General features: G+C 43.3%; 1 protein-coding gene across 2 annotated transcripts in view; it reads left to right on the top strand.

Moving 5' to 3' along the window:
- The window catches only part of STK39 (serine/threonine kinase 39), a 468,977-nt gene that overhangs the window by 82,887 nt on the left and 362,038 nt on the right, over positions 1 to 24,052 (top strand). Inside the window, exon 1 of one of the 2 annotated variants that reach the window (XM_033423491.2) lies at positions 19,097 to 19,255. The exons of the other annotated variant lie outside the window; for it this stretch is intronic. Within the exon in view, the coding sequence (XP_033279382.1) occupies positions 19,249 to 19,255 (7 nt within the window). The 5' untranslated portion in view covers positions 19,097 to 19,248. Of the gene's footprint in view, positions 1 to 19,096; positions 19,256 to 24,052 lie in introns of those variants that run through there. 2 annotated transcript variants of the gene reach the window in all.

Below are 24,052 nucleotides of genomic sequence, written 5' to 3'. Positions count from 1 at the left end.
TTTGTCTTTAATTTTTGCCAATTAGGTTTCTATGTTTCTCGGTGTGTTTCTCCTTGCTTTTATCCTGTATGGGACTCGCTGTGCTTCCTGGACTTGGGTGGCTATTTCCTTTCCCGTGTTTGGGAAGTTTTTAACTATAATCTCTTCAAATATTTTCTCTGGTCCTTTCTCTCTCTCTTCTCCTTCTGGGACTCCTATAATGTGAATGTTGTTGCGTTTAATGTTGTCCCCGAGGTCTCTTAGGCTGTCTTCATATCTTTTCATTTTTTCTTTAGTCTGTTCCGCAGCAGTGAATTCCACCATCCTGTATTCCAGGTCACTTATCCGTTCTTCTGCCTCAGTTATTCTGCTACTGATTCCTTCTGATGTAGTTTTCATTTCAGTTATTGTATTGTTCATCTCTGTTTGTTTGTTCTTTAATTATTCTAGGTCTATGTTAAACCATTCTTGCATCTTCTCAATCATTGCCTCCATTCTTTTTCCGAGGTCCTGGATAATCTTCACTATCATTATTCTGAATTCTTTTTCTGGAAGTTTGCCTATCTCCACTTCATTTAGTTTTTTTTCTGGGTTTTATCTTGTTCATTCATCTGGTATATAGCCCTCTGCCTTTTCATCTTGTCTATCTTTCTGTGAATGTGGTTTTTGTTCCATAGTGTGCAGGATTGTAGTTCTTCCTGCTTCTCCATCATTGTTTGCTCTTTAGTTCTTCTAGGTCCTTGTTAAACGTTTCTTGTATTTTCTCCATTCTATTTCCAAGATTTTGGATCATCTTTACTATCATTACTCTGAATTCTTTTGCAGGTAGACTGCCTATTTCCTCTTCATTTGTTTGGTCTGGTCGGTTTTTAACTTGCTACTTCATCTGCTGTGTGTTTCTCTGTCTTCTCGTTTTGCTCAACTTATTGTGTTTGGGGTCTCCTTTTTGCAGGCTGCAGGTTTGTAGTTCCCATTGTTTTTGGTGTCTGACCCCAGTGGGTAAGGTTGGTTCAGTGGGTTGTGTAGGCTTCCTGGTGGACGGGACAGGTTCCTGTGTTCTGGTGGATGAGGCTGGGTCTTGTCTTTCTTGTGGGCAGGACCACGTCCCGTGGTGTGTTTTGGGGTGTCTGTGACCTTATTATGATTTTAGGCAGCCTCTCTGCTGTGGGTGGGGTTGTGTTCCTGTCTTGCTAGTTGTTTGGAATCGCATGTCCAGCACTGTAGCTTGCTGGTCATTGAGTGGACCTGGGTCTTAGCATTGAGATGGAGATCTCTGGGGGAGCTTTTGCCATTTGATAATATGTGGAGCCAGGAGGTCTCTGGTGGACGAATGCCCTGACCTCGGCTCTCCCACCTCAGAAGCAGAGGCCTGACACCCGGCCAGAGTACCAAGACCCTGTCAGCCACATGGCTCAGAAGAAAAGGGAGAAAAAAATAAAGAAATATAATAAAATAAAGTTATTGAAATAAAAAATTATTAAAAATAAAAAATTTTTAAGTGATTAAAAAAAAAGACGAGAGCAACCAAACCTAAAAACAAATCCACCAATGATAAGTGTTAAAAACTATAGTTAAAAAAACCACAAAAAACGGACAGACAGAACACTAGGACAAATGGTGAAAGCAAAGATATACGTACAAAATCACACAAATAAGCATACACATAAACACAAAAAGAGAAAAAGGAAAAAAATATATATATTGTTCCTCCTAAAGTCCATCTCCGCAATATGGGATGATTCGTTGTCTAGTCACATATTCCACAGATGCAGGGTACATTGAGTTGATTGTGGAGATTTAATCCGCTGCTCCTGAGGCTGCTGGGAGAGATTTCCCTTTCTCTTCTTTGTTCGCACAGCTCCCAGGGGCTCAGCTTTGGATTTGGCCCCGTGTCTGCGTGGAGGTCGCCTGAGGGCATCTGTTCTTCGCTCAGACAGGACAGGGTTAAAGGAGCAGCTGATTCGCGGGCTCTGGCTCACTCAGACCGGGGGGAGGGAGGGGTGAGGATGCGGGGCGAGCCTGCGGCGGCAGAGGCCGGTGTGACGTTGCACCAGCGTGAGGCGTACTGTGCATTCTCCTGGGGAAGTTGTCCCTGGATCCCGGGACCCTGGCAGTGGTGGGCTGCACAGGCTCCCGGGAGGAGAGGTGTGGATAGTGACCTGTGCTTGCACATAGGCTTCTTGGTGGCGGCAGCAGTAGCCTTAGAGTCTCATGCCCGTCTCTGGGGTCTGCACTGATAGCTGCGGCTCGCACCCGTCTCTGGAGCTCCTTTAAGCGGCGCTCTTCATCCCCTCTCCTCGCGCACCAGGAAACAAAGAGGGAAGAAAAAGTCTCTTGCCTCTTTGGCAGGTCCAGACTTTTCCCCGGACTCCCTCCCGGCTAGCTGTGGTGCACTAACCCCTTCTGGCTGTGTTCACGCAGCCAACCCCAGTCGTCTCCCTGCGATCCGACCAAAGCCCGAGCCTCCGCTCCCAGCCCCGCCTACCCCGGCGGGTGAGCAGACAAGCCCCTCGGGCTGGTGAGTGCTGGTCAGCACCGATCCTCTGTGCGGGAATCTCCCCGCTTTGCCCTCTGCACCCCTGTGGCTGCGCTCTCCTCCGCGGCTCGGAAACTTCCCCCCTCCGCCACCTGCAGTCTCCGCCCGCGAAAGGGCTTCTAGTGTGTGGAAACCTTTCCTCCTTCACAGCTCCCTCCCACTGGTACAGGTCCCGTCCCTATCCTTTTGTCTCTGTTTTTTCTTCTTTTGCCTTATCCAGCTGCGTGGGGAGTTTCTTGCCTTTTGGGAGGTCTGAGGTCTTCTGCCCACATTCAGTAGGTGTTCTGTAGGAGTTGTTCCAAATGTAGATGTATTTCTCATGTATTTGTGGGGAGGAATAGACATCTCACTCCTCCGCCATCTTGAAGGTCTCCCCTTCCTACATTTCTTGAAGATAGTAGTGTTACCGCTTTACTGAAAGCCAACAGTTGCTATATTGAAGTTGGTTCATTGGAATCACCTTTGCTTTTCACAGAGCAAGGTCTCTGCAGTACAGAGCGTTTACATTTGTGAAGCATGCCTCCTGCTGGATTAGTGGAATATTACATTGCACGTTTTCAAAGCTCTCCAAAATTGGATCTAATTTGTAAAGATGACCTTAACTGCGGTTCAGTTTTGGCGAGTTTGGGAAGGGAATAAATATAGCTTTTTTAGATGATTTCTTCAAGCTTCTCGGATTATTTGTATAAACCTTTAGGTGTGGTTTATGGGTTTTCAAATCATATCTGCCCCCACAGCTCAAAATAAATGGTTTAAGGACCCAAAGAGATAATACCAACAACAATAATGGTAAACATTATATTCAGTGTTTTCTGTGTGCCAGGAATGTGCAAAAATACTCTGTGAACCCTGCCCCTTGCAACACTCACCAACACCCTAAAAGAAAAGTTTGGTACATTATCACCCACACTCCCAGTTTACAGAAAGACTTAAAGAAGTTGAGAGCTCTTTCACCCCTACTGTCACACACCCAGCCAGAGGTTGGGAGCCCCTAAAGTTTTTCTTGAACTACTTCACCCCATTAACTGGCCCCAGAAATAATCAGAAATAGTCAACTGAGCTGGGCTACCCAGATTCTTTCTCCTGGGAATTTGGAGTTGGATTCAAAGAGAACCTCCAGTCTGGCTGGTTACCTAAATGGAGGTCATATAAACTCAGGGGCCCCCAGTGGAGGAGCCTTGTGCATGGAGAAATAGAAAAAGGATGATCAGGAGAAAGGAAAAGAATAAAGCAAAAAGCACAGAGAAAGGCAACGAGGATAGTTTTTCGTTCTTGGTCCCAATCCCTCAGAAATTTCCTCGGCTGGTTTCATTGACTTGGCATATTGAAATATTTCTTTTTCTCTGTTAAAAAAAAGTGTATAAAACCAAGTCACGTGAGCAATAATATGTAAAAGTGAACCAAATCTAGTGTTATAATGAAATAAAATCTGAAGTTAATATGGCACATTGAATGATGTGCATAATTTTTATTATATTCCATGGAAATTAGACTAAAATAGGGAGCAATTAATGAAAATGACTGTAATTATTGTCATGTCAACAAAGCCAAACCAAGTGATTCCAGAGTCAGCTGTAGGGAAGACAATTTACAGCAGGAAGCTGTTCTGCAGTTCTTATGATGAACCCTGGATTGAAAAACCAGGAGGCTAAGTCCTTTCCTTGCATCCACTTCTCTAGCAACGATAGTCCAGGTGGTTCAAGAGGTCCCAGCTGACAAGTGTGTGAGCCCCTTGGAGCTCCTCACCCCTGTGTTGCAGGACGGGGGACTGCTTCTAGGGCCCCAGAGTGGGCTCTTGTCTAACACTCAGAAATGAATTGTCCGAGGAGACACACGTGCTGACAGAGCAAGAGACTATTGGGAAGGGGCGCCCGGGCGGAGAGCAGCAGGGTAAGTGAACCCAGGAGAACTGCTCTGCCGCATGGCTCGCAGTCTCAGGTTCGTGGTAATTCTGTTAGTTTCTGGGTTTTCTCTGGCCAATTGCTCCGACTCAGGGTCCTTCCTGGTGGTGCGTGCATCCCTCAGCCAAGATGGATTCCAACAAGAAGGATTCTGGGAGGTTGGTAGGGCATGTGGACTGGCATCTCCTCTCTCCTTTTGACCTTTCCTGAATTTTTCCGGTTGGTGGTAGCTTGTTAGTTCCGTGTTGCTTACCAGGACTTCCTGTTGTAAGACAACTCATGCAAGTGGCTACTATCTTGACCGGCCAGGGCAGGTGGTTTCAGTCAGTGTTTCCCCTAACACCTGCACTGCCCCTCCCCCACTGCATCTCCAAGGAGAAGAATGCTGACATTGACGGGTTGTGTTGAAAGGGCTGCGTCTGTTTGGGAGGCTCTCCTTTCCTCAACATTGGATTGGTGAGATACAGCGCATGGAGAATTTGAAGCTGCTCTTAGGAAGAGGCCGCCAGCCTGCTTCCCATGGTGCACTGTCCTTTGGTCTATGTCTACCATTAACTACCACAAGGCATCATCAATGTGGTCCAGTCTAGCTCACCTGGGGTCTGAACTGAGAGTGGAGGTGAAATCCTCATGGAAATAAAAAGTGTGAAATCGTCTGACTTTGCTCTCTGTGCAGATAGCTGTCTTCCTCAGTGGCTGGGGAAGGTTGAGGGAGAATTGGATTCTGGTTGTTGAGATTGCTGGGTCCCAACCAAACGCCATCCTCTCAGTCTCTTTTCCATTGATGTAAGACCAACAAGGAACACTCAGAACAGTTACCATAAGCCAGAATCTTAGAGTCCTGGGACTGGTTTGGCTTAAAGTAGCCATTATTTACAGGGATAAAAATTCAATGATTCACAGTAGGAATACTTCATTTCAAATTATTCTTTAAGAGACTTATACTTTCATAATTTCGGATGTATGGCATTTTTCACAATAAAAATAAAAGATTTTTAATATAAAAAAAATTCAATGATTCAGAAATATTCCATTTTCCTCCTTCCACACATGGCTAATCCAATACGCTAGTCTGGACTTTGACCTATTAGAGGTGCATTTGTGCTAATGAACAAATGCATCTCGAATATTTTAGATGTATAACTTCCTTGAAAATGTTTTTGTCATATAATTAGCTATGATTCTGGCATGGGAGCAATGAGAATTACAGAAAGGACCAAGAAAGTTTTTCCTGGGATTCATTCAATATACATTATTGAGTAAATGCAAGGTGACAGGCATGGTGTAAGGCACTAGAGAAAAAATTACAAAATAATGTCTGTACTCTTCAGGAGCTTAATGGGTCAGGTACTCATCACTAACTAGTGTGATGACTTAGGGGAGCTTAAAAAAAGGCTATTCCTATCTTGGAATATTTTAATAACCTTGGAACATTTTATACAGATAATGTTGGGTTAAAATAAAGATTAAGAGGAGTCTAGGAAGAAAAGGATGGGGGTGGGAGTGGGAAGACAATTATAGGAAAGGGGAGGGTGTGATCTCGGGGCTGGAGATGAATGCGTACATATACATCTGAGGACTGTTTTTAAATACTGTCTGTCTGAAGCCTCCCCCCACCCGCATCCTCCACTTTCCACCCTCCAACTCACCCTTCTTCCTGAGTCACCCAGATGGCCATTTCTCACTAGGAAAGGAGAAAAAGGAAAGGGTGCAATTTGTCTAAAATCCCTAAAAGCTGCCAGGATACATTCGTGCATTTCATCTGCACACCCCACCATGCGAAGGGTGGGAGTTCTGTGTAAAGACGGGGAAACCGAGGTGCAGAGAGGTTGTGTGACTTCTCCACATTACACAGTTTGGAAAAGGCAGTGCCAAAATGCAAGCTCACATTTTAAAATTATAACTAGACATATGTGTGCTTTTTAAAAAGTAAAAAAATAATAGAGAAGTATGAAATATAAAAAATAAATGTCTTCCCTTCTCCACATTCCAAACTGTTTGGGGTATATCCCTATAGACATTTTTCCCTGTACATGCAAATGTGTATTTACACACATGACATATAACTGTATATGTGAACATCTATAATTTTTACATAAATGGATATTCTAACTATATCATTCTGTAACTCACTTCCATCACCTAACATTACATCATGTATATCCTTCCTTATCAGAATCTATACATTTATTTCATTTTTACCTCTAATATGTATATTCAATTTGATGACTATATTACATCTTATTTAGACATTTCCTTATTGATAAGGCTGGCCCTGTTTTGTTTCATTTTGAAATTCAATATTAGTGTTTTCTAATTAAAGTATTTTCTACATGTGAGTTTTCAAATTTAAACCATGAAAAATTCTGAGATGGAAACTGAAGGCTCTCTTCTCTCACCCTCCATTCCAGTTCCCACTCTCTAGAGTTTTGTTGTTGTCATTTTTGTTACTTTTGTTTTTGTTCTTCGGGATATGTCACCTTACAACTGAATTAAATACAGATACTTGCAGTTCTTGATTTCTCTGTGTTAGAACAAACTGTTGTCCTGCCTCAGTGATAGCTGGGAAGTTTAACATACTTTTGCGATCTCAGCCTCCCTCTTTTAATTGTTAGCTATATTACGATTTTTAAGTTATTTAGGTTAATTACAGTTATACTTTTCTCTAATTAGGTCTTCTGTGTTTGTTAGAGGTTTCAAGAAATGTAAAGCCCCATCTCAATGCAAATATATTCTGATTATGTAAATATTACACACTGAAGTACCCAGTAGTATGCTAGGACCCATAGAGAAGTAGGTACTATCCTCTGTGACCTAACCATGCTGACAGCTCTAAGGAGAAGCACTGAGGTCCCCTGGATTCTTTTTATTTCTTCTCCATTTCCTTCTAGGCTGTACTGGGCTTCTGCTTTTCCTTGTAGATCATATCCAAGCTAATGGATCCAAGCCAAAGGGCTCCATGTTCTCCAAAGCCTATAAGAGGCATGAGGGGCTGGGGGCTGAGGGAAAGTAGAACTTCCATTATGTCCCCACTGAGGGGACATGGAAGTCCTCAGAGGGCCCCTGAACTGCCAGTGACCACAGGTTGTATCCAAGAGGCTGCCAAAGGCAGAGATGGGCTAAACCATCAACTTCACTTCTGAAGTTGAGAATGTAACATCCGTAAGTGCCAAAAAGGACCAGACTCTATGCCAGGGTTCTGGTTCTAGACGCAAAACAGGAATTTTCGCTAGAACCTGCATGTGTTGATCTGAGGCCTCCCTATTCCCAAGCCCCAAGGTTACCTGTTCCCCAGCGCCAAACACCCAGATACCATTTTGGTGAGGAACAGCAGAAGGGAGAAGAAATACAATCTAAAAAGACTGTTTGAACCAGAAGAGACTAATATACTGAGATTTGTCTAGTTTAGTTCTTTCTACCTCCATATCCAATGGGAAAGAGACCGAGAAGGAACATTAGTTCAGGAGACAGACACAGACCAACCAGCTTGTTCACTAAACCCATTTCCCTTCCTCATGGACTATATTTCCCAGCCTTCTATGCAGTGAGGTGCAACCATGCGAATGAGTTTTGACCCCCAAAATGTGGATGTAAGTGATCTATCCCATTTCCAGGTCTGGTACATAAAGATCTCCTCTGCATTGTTCTTCAGGTTCTTTTCCTTTTCACAGTGATCTTGGAAACCCCATATTGAAAATGGTGGAGCTTCATATGGAAGACCTCTGGGTCATCAGAGAGTTAAGGCAACCCCCTGCCAACCAGAAACACCTTTTCTGGGCTTTGAGGTTGTGTTTCAGTTACTATCACTGTGTAACAAACCACTTCAAGCCTTAGTGGATTAAGTCTTTATTATAATCTCTATCATTGTAATCGACACTTTATTATAATCTCTATCAGTTTTGTGGATCGACTGGGCTCAGTTGGGTGGTTCTCAATTGGGGGTCTCATTTGGCTGAAGTCTGATGGAAGCATCTTTCTTTTCATTCATCATTCATTCACTGCCTAGATCCTTAACTAGCTCCTAGGAAATATGTTAAGAATTCAACTTCCCAGGCCCTGTTTCTGGGGAGTCTGGAGATTTGCATTTATTTTAAAGAAGATGTTGGGGGTAGGAGTTTATTAATTAATTAATTTATTTTTGCTGTGTTGGGTCTTCGTTTCTGTGCGAGGGCTTTCTCTAGTTGTGGCAAGTGGGGGCCACTCTTCATCGTGGTGCACAGGCCTCTCACTATCGTGGTCTCTCCTGTTGCAGAGCACAGGCTCCAGACGCACAGGCTCAGTAGTTGTGGCTCACGGGCCTAGATGCTCTGCGGCATGTGGGATCCTCCCAGACCAGGGCTCGAACCCGTGTCCCCTGCATTAGCAGGCAGATTCTCAACCACTGCGCCACCAGGGAAGCCCTGGAGATTTGCATTTTAACCAGCACTGTTTGGAGGGCTTTATTCCTCTTGTTGGTTCTCTCCATTTCCCAAGTCCTTAATTACCTAGACGATAGAGGTCAGCCTCTTCGTAGACCTAGTAGGCTTTGCTTTACCCAACTCTATATTTCACAACACACTTAGGAAACCTTCCATTTTGTCAATCACTAGGAATTGGAGAAGTCCTGGAGCCCTTTCAGTCCCACCCTCCAGAGAGGAGAAAAGCAGAATTGCTTTACTCAGAGGAACATTGATCCTATTTCAGAAGACCACCAGGGAGTAGAAGTGTCACAAACTAGACTGCTCAAACACAGAATTAGCTTCTGTTGTGATTAGATTAACCTCATCTAGTTGACGTACAATTATTTCAAATCCAGAATGTTAATCACAAAACAAGCCTCCCCCCACCCTCCTTCTCTTTTTTTTTTTTTTTTTTTTTTAATGCTTTGATCTTAGTCATTCTTTCTCTGAGCTCTCCACAGGCACTCAGCTCCCTTACTTAAAATTCTCAGCTCCTGCTTTCTGCAACTCCTCCAGACTTTCCTTAATAGTCATGCTCCTTGCCTGGGATGTGGGTTTCCCACCCTGGCCCTGCTACATTTTTACCCTCTTTGAGAAAACACTGCTAATATTGACCTGGCTCAAACAGCAAACCATGTGGGGAGGATCAGAAAATGAGGAATGAGAAGAACTCTGTTCAAGGTCTGGCTTTGCCACCTCCTGGCTGTATTAACTGTCAACAGAAAAAAAAAAAAAGCACAACGCGAGAGTTGTGAGTTAAATTTTATTTGGGGCCAAATGAGGACTATAGCCCGGGAGGCGGTATTTCAGATAGCTCTGGGAAACTACTCCGAACAGGTAGGGGGCAAGGTCAGTCTATATGTGATTTTGGTGAAGCGGGGGGGCGGGGTACATCCATCAAGTACACATTTTTGCAGAAGGCTGCTGCTAGTCACGAGGAGCAGACATCACCGTGAAGGATTTTAGTGCTTTTCTGGATATGAGGAGATGCAAGTATTGGGTTCATAAAATCTTCTCCTGAAAATACCTAACTATCTGAAGACCTGTGCTGCCAGTTTTTCCCAGAACGCAGAGTGCCTCATTCCTGATCTCCACCCTGAACTCCTTTCAGGGGGTGTTGAAGGTCAGCAGCTATAGCAGGCTTGTAGTTTTATCCTTGTAGAGGCAGATGGCCAGTGTCAAACTTAAGTTGGCGTACCAGACAAATGAAGTCCAGTAACTGGTCTTCATTTTCCTCATCTGTAAAATGGGTTTAGTATTAATCCAACTGTAGAGGGCTTTTGCTCCAGGCACACTGGTTTTCTTTCAGTCCTTGGAAGGCACCATGCCCCCCTCCTACCACAGGGCTTTTGCAGAATTTATTCCCTCTAAATGGAACAGAGTGTCCCTCCCCACCCCTTACCCTGGTAAATGCCTACCCTTTCTTCAGGTGTCAGTTCAGTGGTCATGTCCTCAGGGACTAGGCCAATGTCCCTTTCCTACCACGATTACCTCACCTTCAGGGCATGGTTCACAGTTCCAAATTTATATTGATTTGTGAGATTCTTTAACTAACATCCATCTCCTGTAATAGACTATATGTTCCCTGAGAACAGACACATCTGTTTTCTCTCACCCTTTTATCTCCAGCACCCAACACTCGATAAATCAGTGAATGAATATGAATGAATGAATTATAGTTGTGAAAATAAAGGGGACCATGCATGTCAAACACTTACCACTGTTTTGTTATTAATAATATTATCTTCTCCAAAACAGATTTTATAATAATAATACCAATGATCAGGTTCACAAGAAGGGAAGGTATATACAAGTTGTTCGTAAATTGTAAAGAAGTAGACAAATATTAGATTTTTGTGAGCATTGATATCCCTTAGTTCTTTTTCTTGCAAACACCTCAGCAATCCCCTGCACAGCCATCTAACGCATAAGTACATAGAGACAGCTGAGCCTCTAGAAAGTGATATTTATCTGGTTTGACTAGTAAGTAATTGTCTTCATAAACAAATCACAAGTCAAACAGCAATGGCACCATGAATGGAAGAAGTGATGCATTTTAAGGAAATGGCTCTCTTAAATCTCAGACACAGAGGTGCCTGTGATTATGGAGCAAACTTTGTCATAGAGAGAGTGAGCAAGGGTAGAGGGGGCTGAGGCTGTGCAGGATGGGGAACTGAGCTGTCTACTGCCCTGCTTGCAGAGGGGCATTGGGGCAGCCAATGCCCAAAAGGGTACGGCAAGCTCACGAGAAAGGCTTAGGCAATCATCCGTCCTGGTGCACGACCTGTTGGATGCAGCATGGACATAAATGGAGTCAAGCACAGCTATGTGTAGTAGCTCCTAATGGTCCAGTCAACCACAGCAGGACTCCTCTCAGTGGTTGAAGCCACAGGGACTTCAGGGGAAAGGGGTCACGGCAGATTCGAGATGGCCTCAAACTCTTTGACAGTCCTGCCACTGAGAAGCAGAGTGTAGTCCCTTCCCCTTGAATCTGGGCAGACTCTATGACTGCTTTGGCTGATAGAATTTGCCAGAAGTGATGCTGTGCCAGTTTCTGAGCCCAGGCCTTGTGAGACTAGCTGCTTCCAAATCCTATCTCTTGGAACAGTCTCTCTGAGGAAGCCAGATGCCATGTAGGAAATCCACCTACTCTGAAACCTTCATGCATGAGAAGGCCAAGCCACCGTGCTGTCACTAGGCCCTGAAGGATGTGCCTGGGCACGGTGGCAGGGTGAGAGATCGAGGAGAGAGAGAAAGAGAAGGCCTAGGGAGCACTGAGGCAGCACACGAAGAAATCACGTTTGAAACCACTGCATTTTGAGGAAGTTGATTGATTCTGCAGCAGTAGATAGTTGAAAAGGAACCTACTGGCAAGAGACAGAGACTCCAAAGCAGGTGAGGTTCAGGGAAGAGCTGTGGTCCTAAAGGGAGATTGGGCTATTAGGTAACTCATCGGGCTGAGTCCTAAGAAGGAGAAGGCTAGGGAGATGACTCAAGGTTACCTGACACTCAGCATGTCCCTAGACACTGGACACACTTCACACTAGCCCACCAGAAGTGGGCCGAGGCCACTTGCCACACCTAGGCCATGCAGGTGACTAGACGAGAAACTGTCAGAGACTGAGCAGAAGGTAGGACCCATCAGGATGCCAGGAGGAAAGAGAGAGACAGAAAGAGAGACAGAGAAAGCATAGGGGGCTGTGTAAAGATAAGATGAAACAATGCAAGAGTTGTGAATTCCAGTAAGTTTATGAGTCGTAGTAAGACTTTACAAGACTTGACTTTATAAGACTTGGAGTGTTCATATATTACTACTACTACTACTTATTCTTTTCTTTTAAATTTCAAGTTTAATGAAGGCAACAACTGTTCCGCTATATTTTTTTCCCCTCAGAATGTAGAATACATATGTTACAGGGGTTAATGTGATTTTGTTACCAAAATCCAACTTTCCTGCAGCTTCTTTGGGCAACCCCCTGCTTTTGGAAATCATAGGAGAGAGACATGAAACAGAGAATTGCAGATGACTGAGATCCCGAGGGTGGCGGAATTCTCAGGACCAAGTTATTTATATGAAGAGTAGGCAGTAAGAAAGCCTAGTTTAGCTCGCAGTATTAAACAGAATTAAGAAAAAACAAAAGAAGTTTTTGTGTAGGCTGCATTGTTTTGTTTACTAAATTACTGCAGTCATTCTCATAAAAAATTTTAATTACAGCGAGAGTTCAATAACATTTTCAAATAATACAAAATTGTCCAATCCAAGAGTCCAGATTAGTATATGCCAATTCAGTGGGGAGTTTGTTATTCTGTTTTGTATTGTTTTTCCTTGTTTTGTGACCAACCAAGCTGAAAATACAGAAGGGACCTTGCCAGATTTAAATGACTGCAATGCCTTAGAACTGAAAGCATGCATTTCCTATCATTTAGGGAATTACTTCCTTCTTGTCTGACATAAAGGCTCTGTAGTCAGAGGTAGTTCTCTTGGATTCTCATCTGAATGTACCTTTTCCACCAAGCACTCCTGCCTAGTGGTTTCAAGTGAACAAATCTTACTGTGTTGACTAGACTAGAAGATTCACAAGGTCAGGTTCTATATATTAACTTTTTTAATTTGTTAAATCTTTATTGAAATATAGTTGATTTACAATGTTGTATTAGTTTCAAGTATACAGCAAAGCGATTCAGTGACATGTATTTTATATATATATATATATATATATACACACACACATATATATACAAACTTTTTATTTAATTTCATTTTAAATTTATTTATTTTTGGCTGCGTTGGGTCTTTGTTGCTGCGTGCAGGTTTTCTCTAGTTTCAGCGAGCAGGGTCTACTTTTCGTTGCGGTGGGTGGACTTCTCATTGCAGTGGCTTCTCTTGTCGTGGAGCACGGGCTCTAGGCGCACGGGCTTCAGTAGTTGTGGCTCGCAGGCTCTAGAGCACAGGCTCAGTAGTTGTGGTGCAAGAGCTTAGTTGCTCCGCGGCATGTGGATCTTCCCGGATCAGGGCTCAAACCCGTGTCCCCTGCATTGGCAGGCGGATTCTTAACCACTGCGCCACCAGGGAAGCCCCTGTTTGAACTTTCAAAATGTTCATCACATACTTTAGGAGAATTAATGACACACTATAAAAACTTTATGGGGCTTCCCTGGTGGCGCAGTGGTTGAGAGTCCGCCTGCCGATGCAGGGGATGCGGGTTCGTGCCCCGGTCCGGGAAGATCCCACATGCCGCGGAGCGGCTGGGCCCGTGAGCCATGGCCGCTGAGCCTGCGCGTCCAGAGCCTGTGCTCCGCAACGGGAGAGGCCACAGCAGTGAGAGGCCCGCGTACCGCAAAAAAAAAAAAAAAAAAAAAACTTTATGAATATGGTTGAATTAACTTAATTTCAAGGAACTCTTATAAACCACTGGTGATTACGTAACTACCCTTTTATGATACTAGAATACCTTATCATAGTGGCTGTGTGCTTTAAAAGAATAATTGTTCTCTCAGTTATTTTAAGCCCTAAATTTGCCTATTACAGGGATTAATATTTTTTGCATTGAACAATATTAATAATCTGTCTTTGTAGTTGAAAGTACTAAGATCACTTGGGTTTATAAAACCCTGTTAAAAATCTATGCTCACCTCTTCTACCCAATCAGATAAATAGGCAACAAGACGGTACTTTCAAATACAAGTAAGGTCCACACCAGATCAGCTAGCTCTCCTTGGTAGTAATTATATGAATTTTTAAAATTTCGTATTTTATAAATACAACAAAAAGAAAGGTTGAAAAACAGAAAATAGACTTTGGAATTAACTATTTACAGTTTGCTAACAACTAACAAATATGTATTAGAAATTAAGTTTCTCGGGCTTCCCTTGTGATGCAGTGGTTAAGAATCTGCCAGCCAATGCAGGGGACACAGGTTCGACCCCTGGTCCGGGAAGATCCCACATGCCGGGGTGCAACTAAGCCTATGTGCCACAACTACTGAGCCTGTGCTCTAGAGCCCACGAGTCACAACTACTGAGCCCACGTGCCACAACTACTGAAGCCCGTGTGCCTGGAGCCCATGCTCCACAGCAAGAGAAGCCACTGCAATAAGAAGCCTGTGGGCACCGCAGCTTGCTGAAACTAGAGAAAGCCCGCACGCAGCAACGAACACCCAATGCAGCCAAAAATAAATAAATTTTTTTAAAAATTAAGTTTCTCTCCTCATCTTCCAAGATTATATCCTTAAAGATTCCCAAAGTAGAAAATGTCACTGAAGAGAATTTAAGAAAGAATTAGATTAGGGGCCAAGATTAGGGGTACATCTATAAAATCTATAAAAACTTTTTAATGTTCACTAAAATAAAGCAGTAGATTCTACAGCTAAGTAAAGGAGAAATCAGTGACACTTACGCATCTTAAATAGTAGTGTCATTGTTTGAATCATCTCTTGCTACGTAACGAGCCACCCCAAAACTTAGTGGCATAAACCACTTTATAAAGTTCCTGAATTCTGCAGATCAAGAATACAGAGAGGGTCCAGCAGGGATGACTTGTCTCTCATCACAAATTCTGGGCCTTCAGCTGGGAAGACTAGTATGTGGGAGCTAGAATCACCTGGAAGCTTCTTCAGTCTCGTGTCTGGCACATGGGCCATGATGAATTGAAGGCTGGGCCTCTTGTCATGCCTTGGGCTTCCTCATAGCATGGCAGCCTCAGGATGATCCGCATTCTTACGTGGCCCCCAGGGCTCCAAGAGCATGTGAATGAGGAGAAAGCTACGTGGCTTTTATGACATAGTCTCAGGTGTCACATAGTGAAAGTCTGCGATACTTTCTGGTCAAAATAGTCACAAGCGGGCTTCCCTGGTGGTGCAGTGGCTGAGAGTCCGCCTACCGATGCAGGGGACGCAGGTTCGAGCCCCAGTCTGGGAGGATCCCACATGCCGTGGAGCGGCTGGGCCCGTGAGCCATGGCCGCTGAGCCTGCGCGTCCGGAGCCTGTGCTCCGCAATGGGAGAGGCCACAGCAGTGAGAGGCCCGCGTACCGAAAAAAAAAAAAAAAATAGTCACAAGCTCACCCAAGATTCAAGGGTTGGGAACATACCTTACCTCTTGATGGGAAGGATGTCAAAGAGTTTGTGACTGTTTAAAAACCACCACAATCACACATTTTACCTCTCCTAACTTACTAGAAATAGTTCTAGATCTCATCTGCCACCTGTATTAGGCACGGTTCTCCAGAGAAACAGACCAATAGCATGTGTGTATATATGTATACAGTGGACCCATGAGTCACACGGATTTGAACTGTTTGGGTCCATTCATAGGAGAATTTTTTTTACTAAGTACATACCACAGTACTACACTATCTTCAGAGGACTGACTGTAAGGTTATTTGAGGATTTTTTTTTTGATGTTGGGGGTAGGAGTTTATTAATTAATTAATTAATTTTTGCTGTGTTGGGTCTTCGTTTCTGTGCGAGGGCTTCCTCTAGGTGTGGCAAGTGGGGCCCACTCTTCATCGCGGTGCACGGGCCTCTCACCATCGTGGCCTCTCCTGTTGCGGAGCACAGGCTCCAGACGCGCAGGCTCAGCGGCCATGGCTCACGGGCCCAGCTGCTCCGCGGCATGTGGGATCCTCCCAGACCAGGGCTCGAACCCGTGTCCCCTGAATTAGCAGGCAGACTCTCAACCGCTGCGCCACCAGGGAAACCCCTATATGAGGATTTTTGACTGCACGGACTGCGGCCCTAACCCCTGTGTTGGGAACTGTTTCAGAAGGAATTGGCTCACACAGTTATGGAGGTGAGCAGTTCCAGAATCTGCAGGATAGGCCAGCTGCCTGGAGACCCAGAAGAGCCAACACTGCAGTTCTAGGCCGAAGGATGGAAGACTGCTTTCGAACCAGGAGGAGCTGATATTGTAGATGAAGTCCAAGGGCAATCTCCAGGGGAATTCTCTCTTGCTCTAGGGAGGCCTCTTTTTGTTCTATTCAGGCCTGTGCTCGATTGGATGGGGCCCACCTACCCCATGGAGTGCAATCTGCTTTACTCAAAGACCACTGACCTAAATGTTAATCTCATCTAAAACACCCTCACAGAAACACCCAGAATAATGTTTGACCAAATATTTGGACACCCTGTGGCCCAGCCAAGTTGACACATAAAATTAACCATCACCCCACGCCATACCACATTCTCGGTTTTAAAAAGTACTTTAAAATTCCTTTTGTTTTACTGCCAGATAACATGCATACTAAGGCTCGTTCTTCTTTTTTGTTGTCTGCCTTTCTGGTTTCATCAGAGCTCAGAATCGTTTTCCTAAATTACTATTTGGAGTGACTGGAGAGTCACATATATTTGATCCTATAATTCTCAGTTCCTAAAGGGACTCAAAGAAGTACATCTGCATTATACTTGAATTTATAATGCACAAGTTCAGGCCGGGGAGGCATAACCCCTGTGGTCTCCAGGTTTAAACCATCAGAGAGCAGCTGAAATGGTATCTCCATTTTGGTCCTAATGCAGATCCTAGTTCACATTTGTTATCCTGCTTCCGTGTCTCCAACTTCCATTATCCTCATCTATATTCCATTCTGTTTCCTGCCTCACATTAATTAATACTCATTGTAGAGAGCTCTCAGCCCGTCAATAATTGTACAAAGTTCAAGCCATGAAATTCAGGCATTCTCTGCAGCTACAAAAAGTGCATCATCTGTGTTTGTGTTGCTCTTTTTCTGCTTCTAGTAGTTATTACAGAAAACATGCAATGCAGGAATCACAGGAAGGGTGACTCTCCCATGTGGCTTCCTTCAGATGAGGTGTAGAGCCCTGGATGAAGGCTTCTTTTCAGATTTCTTACAGTCAGAAATGTTATGGACTTCTGTGGCCTTGCAGGAAAAAGAGTGCCTGGAAACTCTCCCATTAAGCAGACCCCTCACTCACATAAGACTTTAATGCAAAGGAGCTATTTTTCCTAGAGCTGAGATGGAGGATGTGTTCTTCCGACACCTGTTCTGGAGCACCCTGGGCTGGATGTTCCAGATTCCTGGGCCCTACCCAGACCACTTGAATCACATTCTCTAGTTGGAGGACTGCCTCAGGCATTTGAGTTTTGTTTGTGTGTGCGTGCATGTGTGTTAAAATATATGGTGTGTATGTGTATATATGTACACACGTGTATATGTGTGCATATATATACATACACACTTACATAACATAAATTTATCATTTTAACAAATTTTAAGTGGATAGTTCACTGGCATTAAATACATTCATACTGATGTGCAACCATCACCGTGACTCATCTCCAGAAATTTCTCATCATCTCAAACTACAACTCCATGCCCATTAAAAAGTAACTTTCTTGGGCTTCCCTGGTGGCGCAGTGGTTGAGAGTCCGCCTGCCGATGCAGGGGACACGGGTTCGTGCCCCGGTCCGGGAGGATCCCACATGCCGCGGAGCGGCTGGGCCCGTGAGCCATGGCCACTGAGCCTGCGCGTCCGGAGCCTGTGCTCTGCAATGGAAGAGGCCACAACAGTGAGAGGCCCGCGTACCGCAAAAAAAAAAAAAAATGTAACTTTCTTTCTCTTTATTCCTCAGCCTTAATCTTTATTCTACTTTCTGTCTCTATGAATTTGACTATTTTGGGTACCTCACATAAGTGAAATCATATAATACTTGTTTTTCTGTGTCTGGCTTACTTCACTTAGCATAATGTTTTCAAGTTTCATCCATGTTGCCGCGGTGTTAAAATTTTCTTCCTTTTTAAGGCTGAATAATACTCCATTATATACACACACACACACACACACACACACACACACACATATATATATACATATACATACCACATTTTGATTATCCATCGATAGACATTTGGGTTATTTCCTCCTTTTTTAATTTTTTTATTTTTTATTTATTTTTTTTATTTCCTCCTTTTAGCTGTAGTGAATAATGCTGCTGTGAATATGGGTGTACAAATACCTGTTAGAGTCCCTTTCAATTCTTTTGCATATATATTGAGAATGCATTTGCATTTTTAATGAACTTCCCTAGTGAGCCTCTTGCCCTAAATTTCGATAGCCACTAGCTTAGAGGATTTCCTAGTTAATTGTTTTGTCAAGGTCTTGTGCAAAGGTATCTTGAAATTTAGTTTAAAGGGGAATGAATGAGTGGGGTTTTGCACCGTCTCTTTTCTTTTGCTATTCCCTCTTCCACATCCATGTTAAGCTCCTAAAACCTTGGGCCTCACCTCCTATGAGAATCTCCTGGGATGAATCTTTTCCTTTTCCAAGTTATTCTCAGCACAGTGGTCAAAGGACGCTTCCTAAAACACCTCTCTCATTTTTCAAATCCATCCCAATTTCTTCCAAAACCTTACAACGATTCACAGTTGGGCTCCATTCATCTTTTAAGCCTCCTCTTCCCCTAGAAAAGCTGTCCTCTTGCTTAGGGGTTCTCTGAGTAAGCTCCCTGGACCACCAGCATCATCATTACCTGGGAACTTGTTAGAGATGCAAATTCTCAGTTGGCTTCAGATCTATTCAATGAGGAAGGGCGCAGGGTGTGGAACCTGGCAGCTTGTGTTCTAACAAGCCCTCAAGGTGATTCTGAGTGTGAGAACCGCTGCTATTACCAAGCAACTTGAGATAGTCTTCCTAAAACACTTCTCCTCTGCCAATTGTTTGTCTTCACACTATCCCACTTGGCAGAGATTACCCCCTCTTTCTGCCCATTCAAATCCTGTGTGGCCTCCAAGCCCCAAGTCATTTGCTACCTTCTTCACAGAGCCTCGGTTGAATACGCAGTGGGAAATCCCTCCCGTAGCTCTGCACTCGAATGGGCCCTTTTCTGCGAGCCATTTGGCAGTTCATCCTGTACTGGCTCGTATCCTCTCTTTCTCGCACATGGCAGGTGATGACTACATTTTCTTGATTCGAGCAGATTCGCTTTACCTCTGCTGGATTTAAAAAAAAAATTTTATTGAAGTATAGCTGATTTACAATGTTGTGTCTAATTTCTGCCGTATAGCAAAGTGACTCAGTTATACATACATATATATAATTTTTCATATTCTTTTCCATTATGGTTTATCACAGGATACTGAGTATAGTTCCCTGTGCTATACAGTAGAGCCTTGTTCATCCATCCTCTACTGGATTTTAAAGGAAGCTAAGGAATTCCTCAGACTATAGCCCTGGTCCCTTCAGACCAGCTAGAGTGCCATGTTGTTAGTCCTAAATCATTGATGAGAACCAGACCTTTCAGACAGAAATCCCACCATGACTTAACAGCCCTGAGCCAAAGGTGGGTGCTGTGAACTGGTGTGAACGTCAGTCAGGTGGCACGCTGATAAACATTTCTTTCAGGAAATGAGAGAGACTCAGCTGTAGCCACAGATGGGTAGTGGGCTTGGGGAATCAGCCGCCTGCAACCATCAGAGTGAAAGGACTGCAGCAAAGCACAGGTGCAAGGCTTTTGTTCCCTAGCTCGCTCCCTGTGGACTTATGGAAATGTCTGACAGCCCTTCCCTTTTCTTTCAAGCTTTATGGCCCACAGAATCTAAAGGATACATTTGCTTCCTCGCAATTACTCTAAAAGGAATAAATAGTGAATTTTGTGTAGAAGATCTAGCAGAGTGTGCCAGGTTCAATTAAATCTTCTACAAAGCCTGTGAGAAGCAACGGTGGGAAGGAGGGATTTAATTTTCCCCCAGAGGCTGAAGAGCCTCTGTAGTCTGTGGGGAATGCTGTAATGTGTTTGGAATGGGAACGTCTATCTTTTTGTTTAAGTGCTGCCTAATTCGCTAGAAAATGGGGAAGGAAATGCTTTTCTACACATAACTTGATAAGAGGATTCATTGGAAATACTGTTGTAGAATTAATAAAATGTTGAATGATTTTTCCATCATTTTTATTCCTAATAGTTGGTTAATGAGGATGAAAAGCAATTATTTTTATAATACGTTTTCACGTAATTGACAGCTAAGTGTACTCAGTAGAGAATAATGAATGTACTCATTTGCAATGAATTCTTTAAAAGGAAAGAACAGAATTGGGAAGATTCTGAAAAATTTTACCCTTTGGGCTACAAACACAGACTTCCTGTCATCCATCATTACCTATAATTTACAATATTTCAAACACTAAAGATGGTGTTATTATTTCTTTAAAAAGGCATAATTCTTTGAGAGTTCTGCATTTGGAACTAGTCTGTAGTGTTGCTTCAAATCTGCAAGCTGCATACAGTGACAGGAAAAACATGTTTGTTATTTTAAGTTGGCCATTTTTAGCTATACAGGCTAACTAGAAAAAGCCATCGTATTTAAAATTATGCTATTGAATACAATTTCTTGATATATGAAAGGAAACTTCTTTCACTAAATGAAATTCAAAAACTACTCAGTGCATACAGGGGTCGGGGGGCAGGGAGTTGCTTAGTCTAAGAACTTTTTTTAGATCCTCTGTTCAAGAAGCTCAAGAAGGGAATCACCACCTGATATTTACATATTGTGATCACAACAGCCAATAACCATTTAGAACCTTCAAGGAAATGACTCCAGTTTACGTCTCTAAAGACTCAATCATTTCTAAGTCCTAGGAAGAGGTCTCAAATACACATGAGAATGTTTGGAGCGCTCACTAGTTTCTATTTATCTTTTCAACAGAACTATTTTCACTATTACATACATAGCTTTAGGTCTCTACTTTAACCCCCTCCTGTATTCCCTTGGAGTTCTTACTGCTATTGATGGAGAGTGTTCTTCTTGGGGCGCTGTCTGATTCAAGGTCAGATCTGAAGTTATACAAAGGAATTTCCATGGGCATTCATTGTAGTGACGGCAGAACAGTACAGGCACGTAGCTTCTATTCCTTCTAAAGAGGGAAATAATTTGATGTCTGTGAGAAAGGTTGGGATTGCTAGGTGGTCCTGTGGAAATATCAGAACTTGTGGAGTGGGGGATCTCAATTTTTATTCTCTTTTTCTGCACAGTTTTGCTAAAGAGAAATTAAGTTTGTTAGTTTTGTGAATTAATTTCAATAAACTTACTTCAGCTGCTTTCTTCTTCATATTTAAGAAATGCCTTTGAATTTCCCTTTCTCCCCCAAACTTGTTTCCATACATGACTCTTGTCTGCTCTTCTCCTGAGACATGGCCAGCTCTAATGACAAACAGTCTTTAATAACTCCTCGGTCAACCATCAGATAGGAGATCTCTGAAAGACTCTCACTGGGCCAGGTGTCAATTCGACAGGAAATTACTATGCTGCATTCAGCAGCCTGAGAATCAAAATTTCAACTGGTGAAGTAAAACTTGACAGAGACATTGTGAAATCTTGTTTGACTAGTGACTGTATTCATGGTTGATTTGGTTCTATCAAGCCTTGCATCCATCATGCCATGCTTTATTTATGCAAAGGTACTTCCCGTAACAATATGCTTATTTCTTTTCTTCGTAAAAAGACACCTGGTCCCTTCTGTCTGTCTCCATCTTCCAAACACTATAACTACCATATAATGCAGACCCTATGTGTTTTCCCTTGTATACTGCCATCTCCCCACACGATTCCACCTTCTCTATGCTCATCAAATTAAGCTTCCAAAATTGAAGCTCTGTCATATCATTTTCCTTGGAAACCTTCAGCTTTTCTCTCTTGCCTGATGAACTTACACTGGCATCCAAGGCTCTGCAAACTAGAGCTTTAGCCAACTTTTTCAATCCTATTTCCCACTCTCTCCTCCCCCCTGCAAACTTCCATAACCTTCAGCCAAAAGGTAACATACTGCAGCTTCTCACATCAACATCTTTGTTCATGTGGCCTACAGGAGGGGTTGGCACACTCTGCCCTGTGGAATTGGGTCTGCAGCTTGTTTTTGTATAGCCCTTAAGCTAAGAATGGCTTTACATGTTTAATGCTAGAGGAGAAGGAGTGTAAAAGTATGCAATGGAGACAGGATGTGACCTGCAAACCTTAAAGTATTTATTTTCTGTCCTTTACTGAAAAAGTTTGCCAACCCCTTGCCTAGAGAACACCCTTCCTTCTACTGTTGCCATGAAAATCACATTTATTACTGCAGGCCTGTGCTAAATACTAAATACAGCCACACACACCTCTTTCTGCCCAACTGCCCAAATGTCTCCTTTCTTCAAACCAGCTTAGGACCTTCTTGGACTCTCAGAGCTCTTACCTTTCTCTGTTATATAATAATTATATATGTAAATTTTTATTAAGCTACAGCTCCTTGAGGATAGGGATGATTTCTTTCTTTCTTTTTAAATACATCTTTATTGCAGTATAATTGCTTTGCAATGGTGTGTTAGTTTCTGCTGCACAACAAAGTGAATCAGCTATACATATACATATATCCCCACATCCCCTCCCTCTTGAGCCTCCCTCCCACCCTCCCTATCCCACCCCTCTAGGTGGTCACAAAGCACCAAGCTGATCTCCCTCTTCTATACAGCAGCTTCCCACTAGCTAGCTATTTTACATTTGGTAGTGTTATATATGTCAATGCTATTCTCTCACTTCGTCCCAGCCTCCCCTTTGCCCCCATGTCCTCAAGTCTGTTCCCAATGTCTGCATCTTTATTCCTGCCCTACCACTAGGTTCATCAGCACCATTTTTCTAGATTCCATATATATGCGTTAGCCTACGGTATTTGTTTTTCTCTTTCTGACTTCACTCTGTATGACAGACTCTAGGTCCATCCACCTCACTACAAATAAATCAATTTCATTCCTTTTTATGGCTGAGTAATATTCCATTGTATATATGTGCCACATCTTCTTTATCCATTCATTCATCTGTCAGTGGACACTTAGGTTGCTTCCACGTCCTGGCTAGTGTAAACAGTGCTGCAATGAACATTGTGGTACATGAGTCTTTTTGAATTATGGTTTTCTCAGGGTATATGCCCAGTAGTGGGATTGCTGGGTCATATGGTAATTCTATTTTTAGTTTTTTAAGGAACCTCCATACTGTTCTCCATAGTGGCTGTATCAATTTACATTCCCACCAACAGTGCAGTAGGTTTCCCTTTTCTCCACACCCTTGAGGTTAGGGATGATTTCTTTTTTTTTAATTAACAAATTCCTGGGGCTTCCCTGGTGGTGCAGTGGTTAAGAATCTGCCTCCTAATGCAAGGGACACGGGTTCGAGCCCTGGCCCAGGAAGATTCCACATACTGCTGGGCAACTTAGCCCGTGAGCCACAACTACTGAGCCTGAGCTCTAGAGCCCGCGAGCCACAACTACTGAGCCCACGTGCCACAACTACTGAAGCCTGCACACCTAGAGCCCATGCTCCACAACAAGAGAAGCCATGACAATGAGAAGCCCACGCACCACAATGAAGAGTAGCCCCCGCTCGCCGCAACTAGAGAGAGCCTGCGTGCAGCAACGAAGACCCAACACAGCCAAAAATAAATAAATAAATAATAATTAAAAAAAAACAAATTCTTTCCAGCATCCCAGAATCTGGTAAAATGAATTAGAGACCAAATAAACTTAGTAAATATTTGTAATTGAATTCAATTAGGGTCAAGTAAATATAAGCCATTTCCTAGGTTCCTAAAAATGGATGAGAAGTTTCCTCTTTACCTGAGCCTCAGGTTATGCTGCTCCAATAAGCAGTGTTCCCTGGAGAGGGGTCCCAGAATACAGTGGAAGGGTGAGCTGGGAGCTGAGTGAACCCACAGGGGTTGCTGG

This window comes from Orcinus orca, chromosome 7, assembly GCF_937001465.1.
Source record: "Orcinus orca chromosome 7, mOrcOrc1.1, whole genome shotgun sequence".
Classification (NCBI taxonomy): Eukaryota; Metazoa; Chordata; class Mammalia; order Artiodactyla; family Delphinidae; genus Orcinus; species Orcinus orca.
This window is presented reverse-complemented; position numbering and strand designations above follow the sequence as displayed.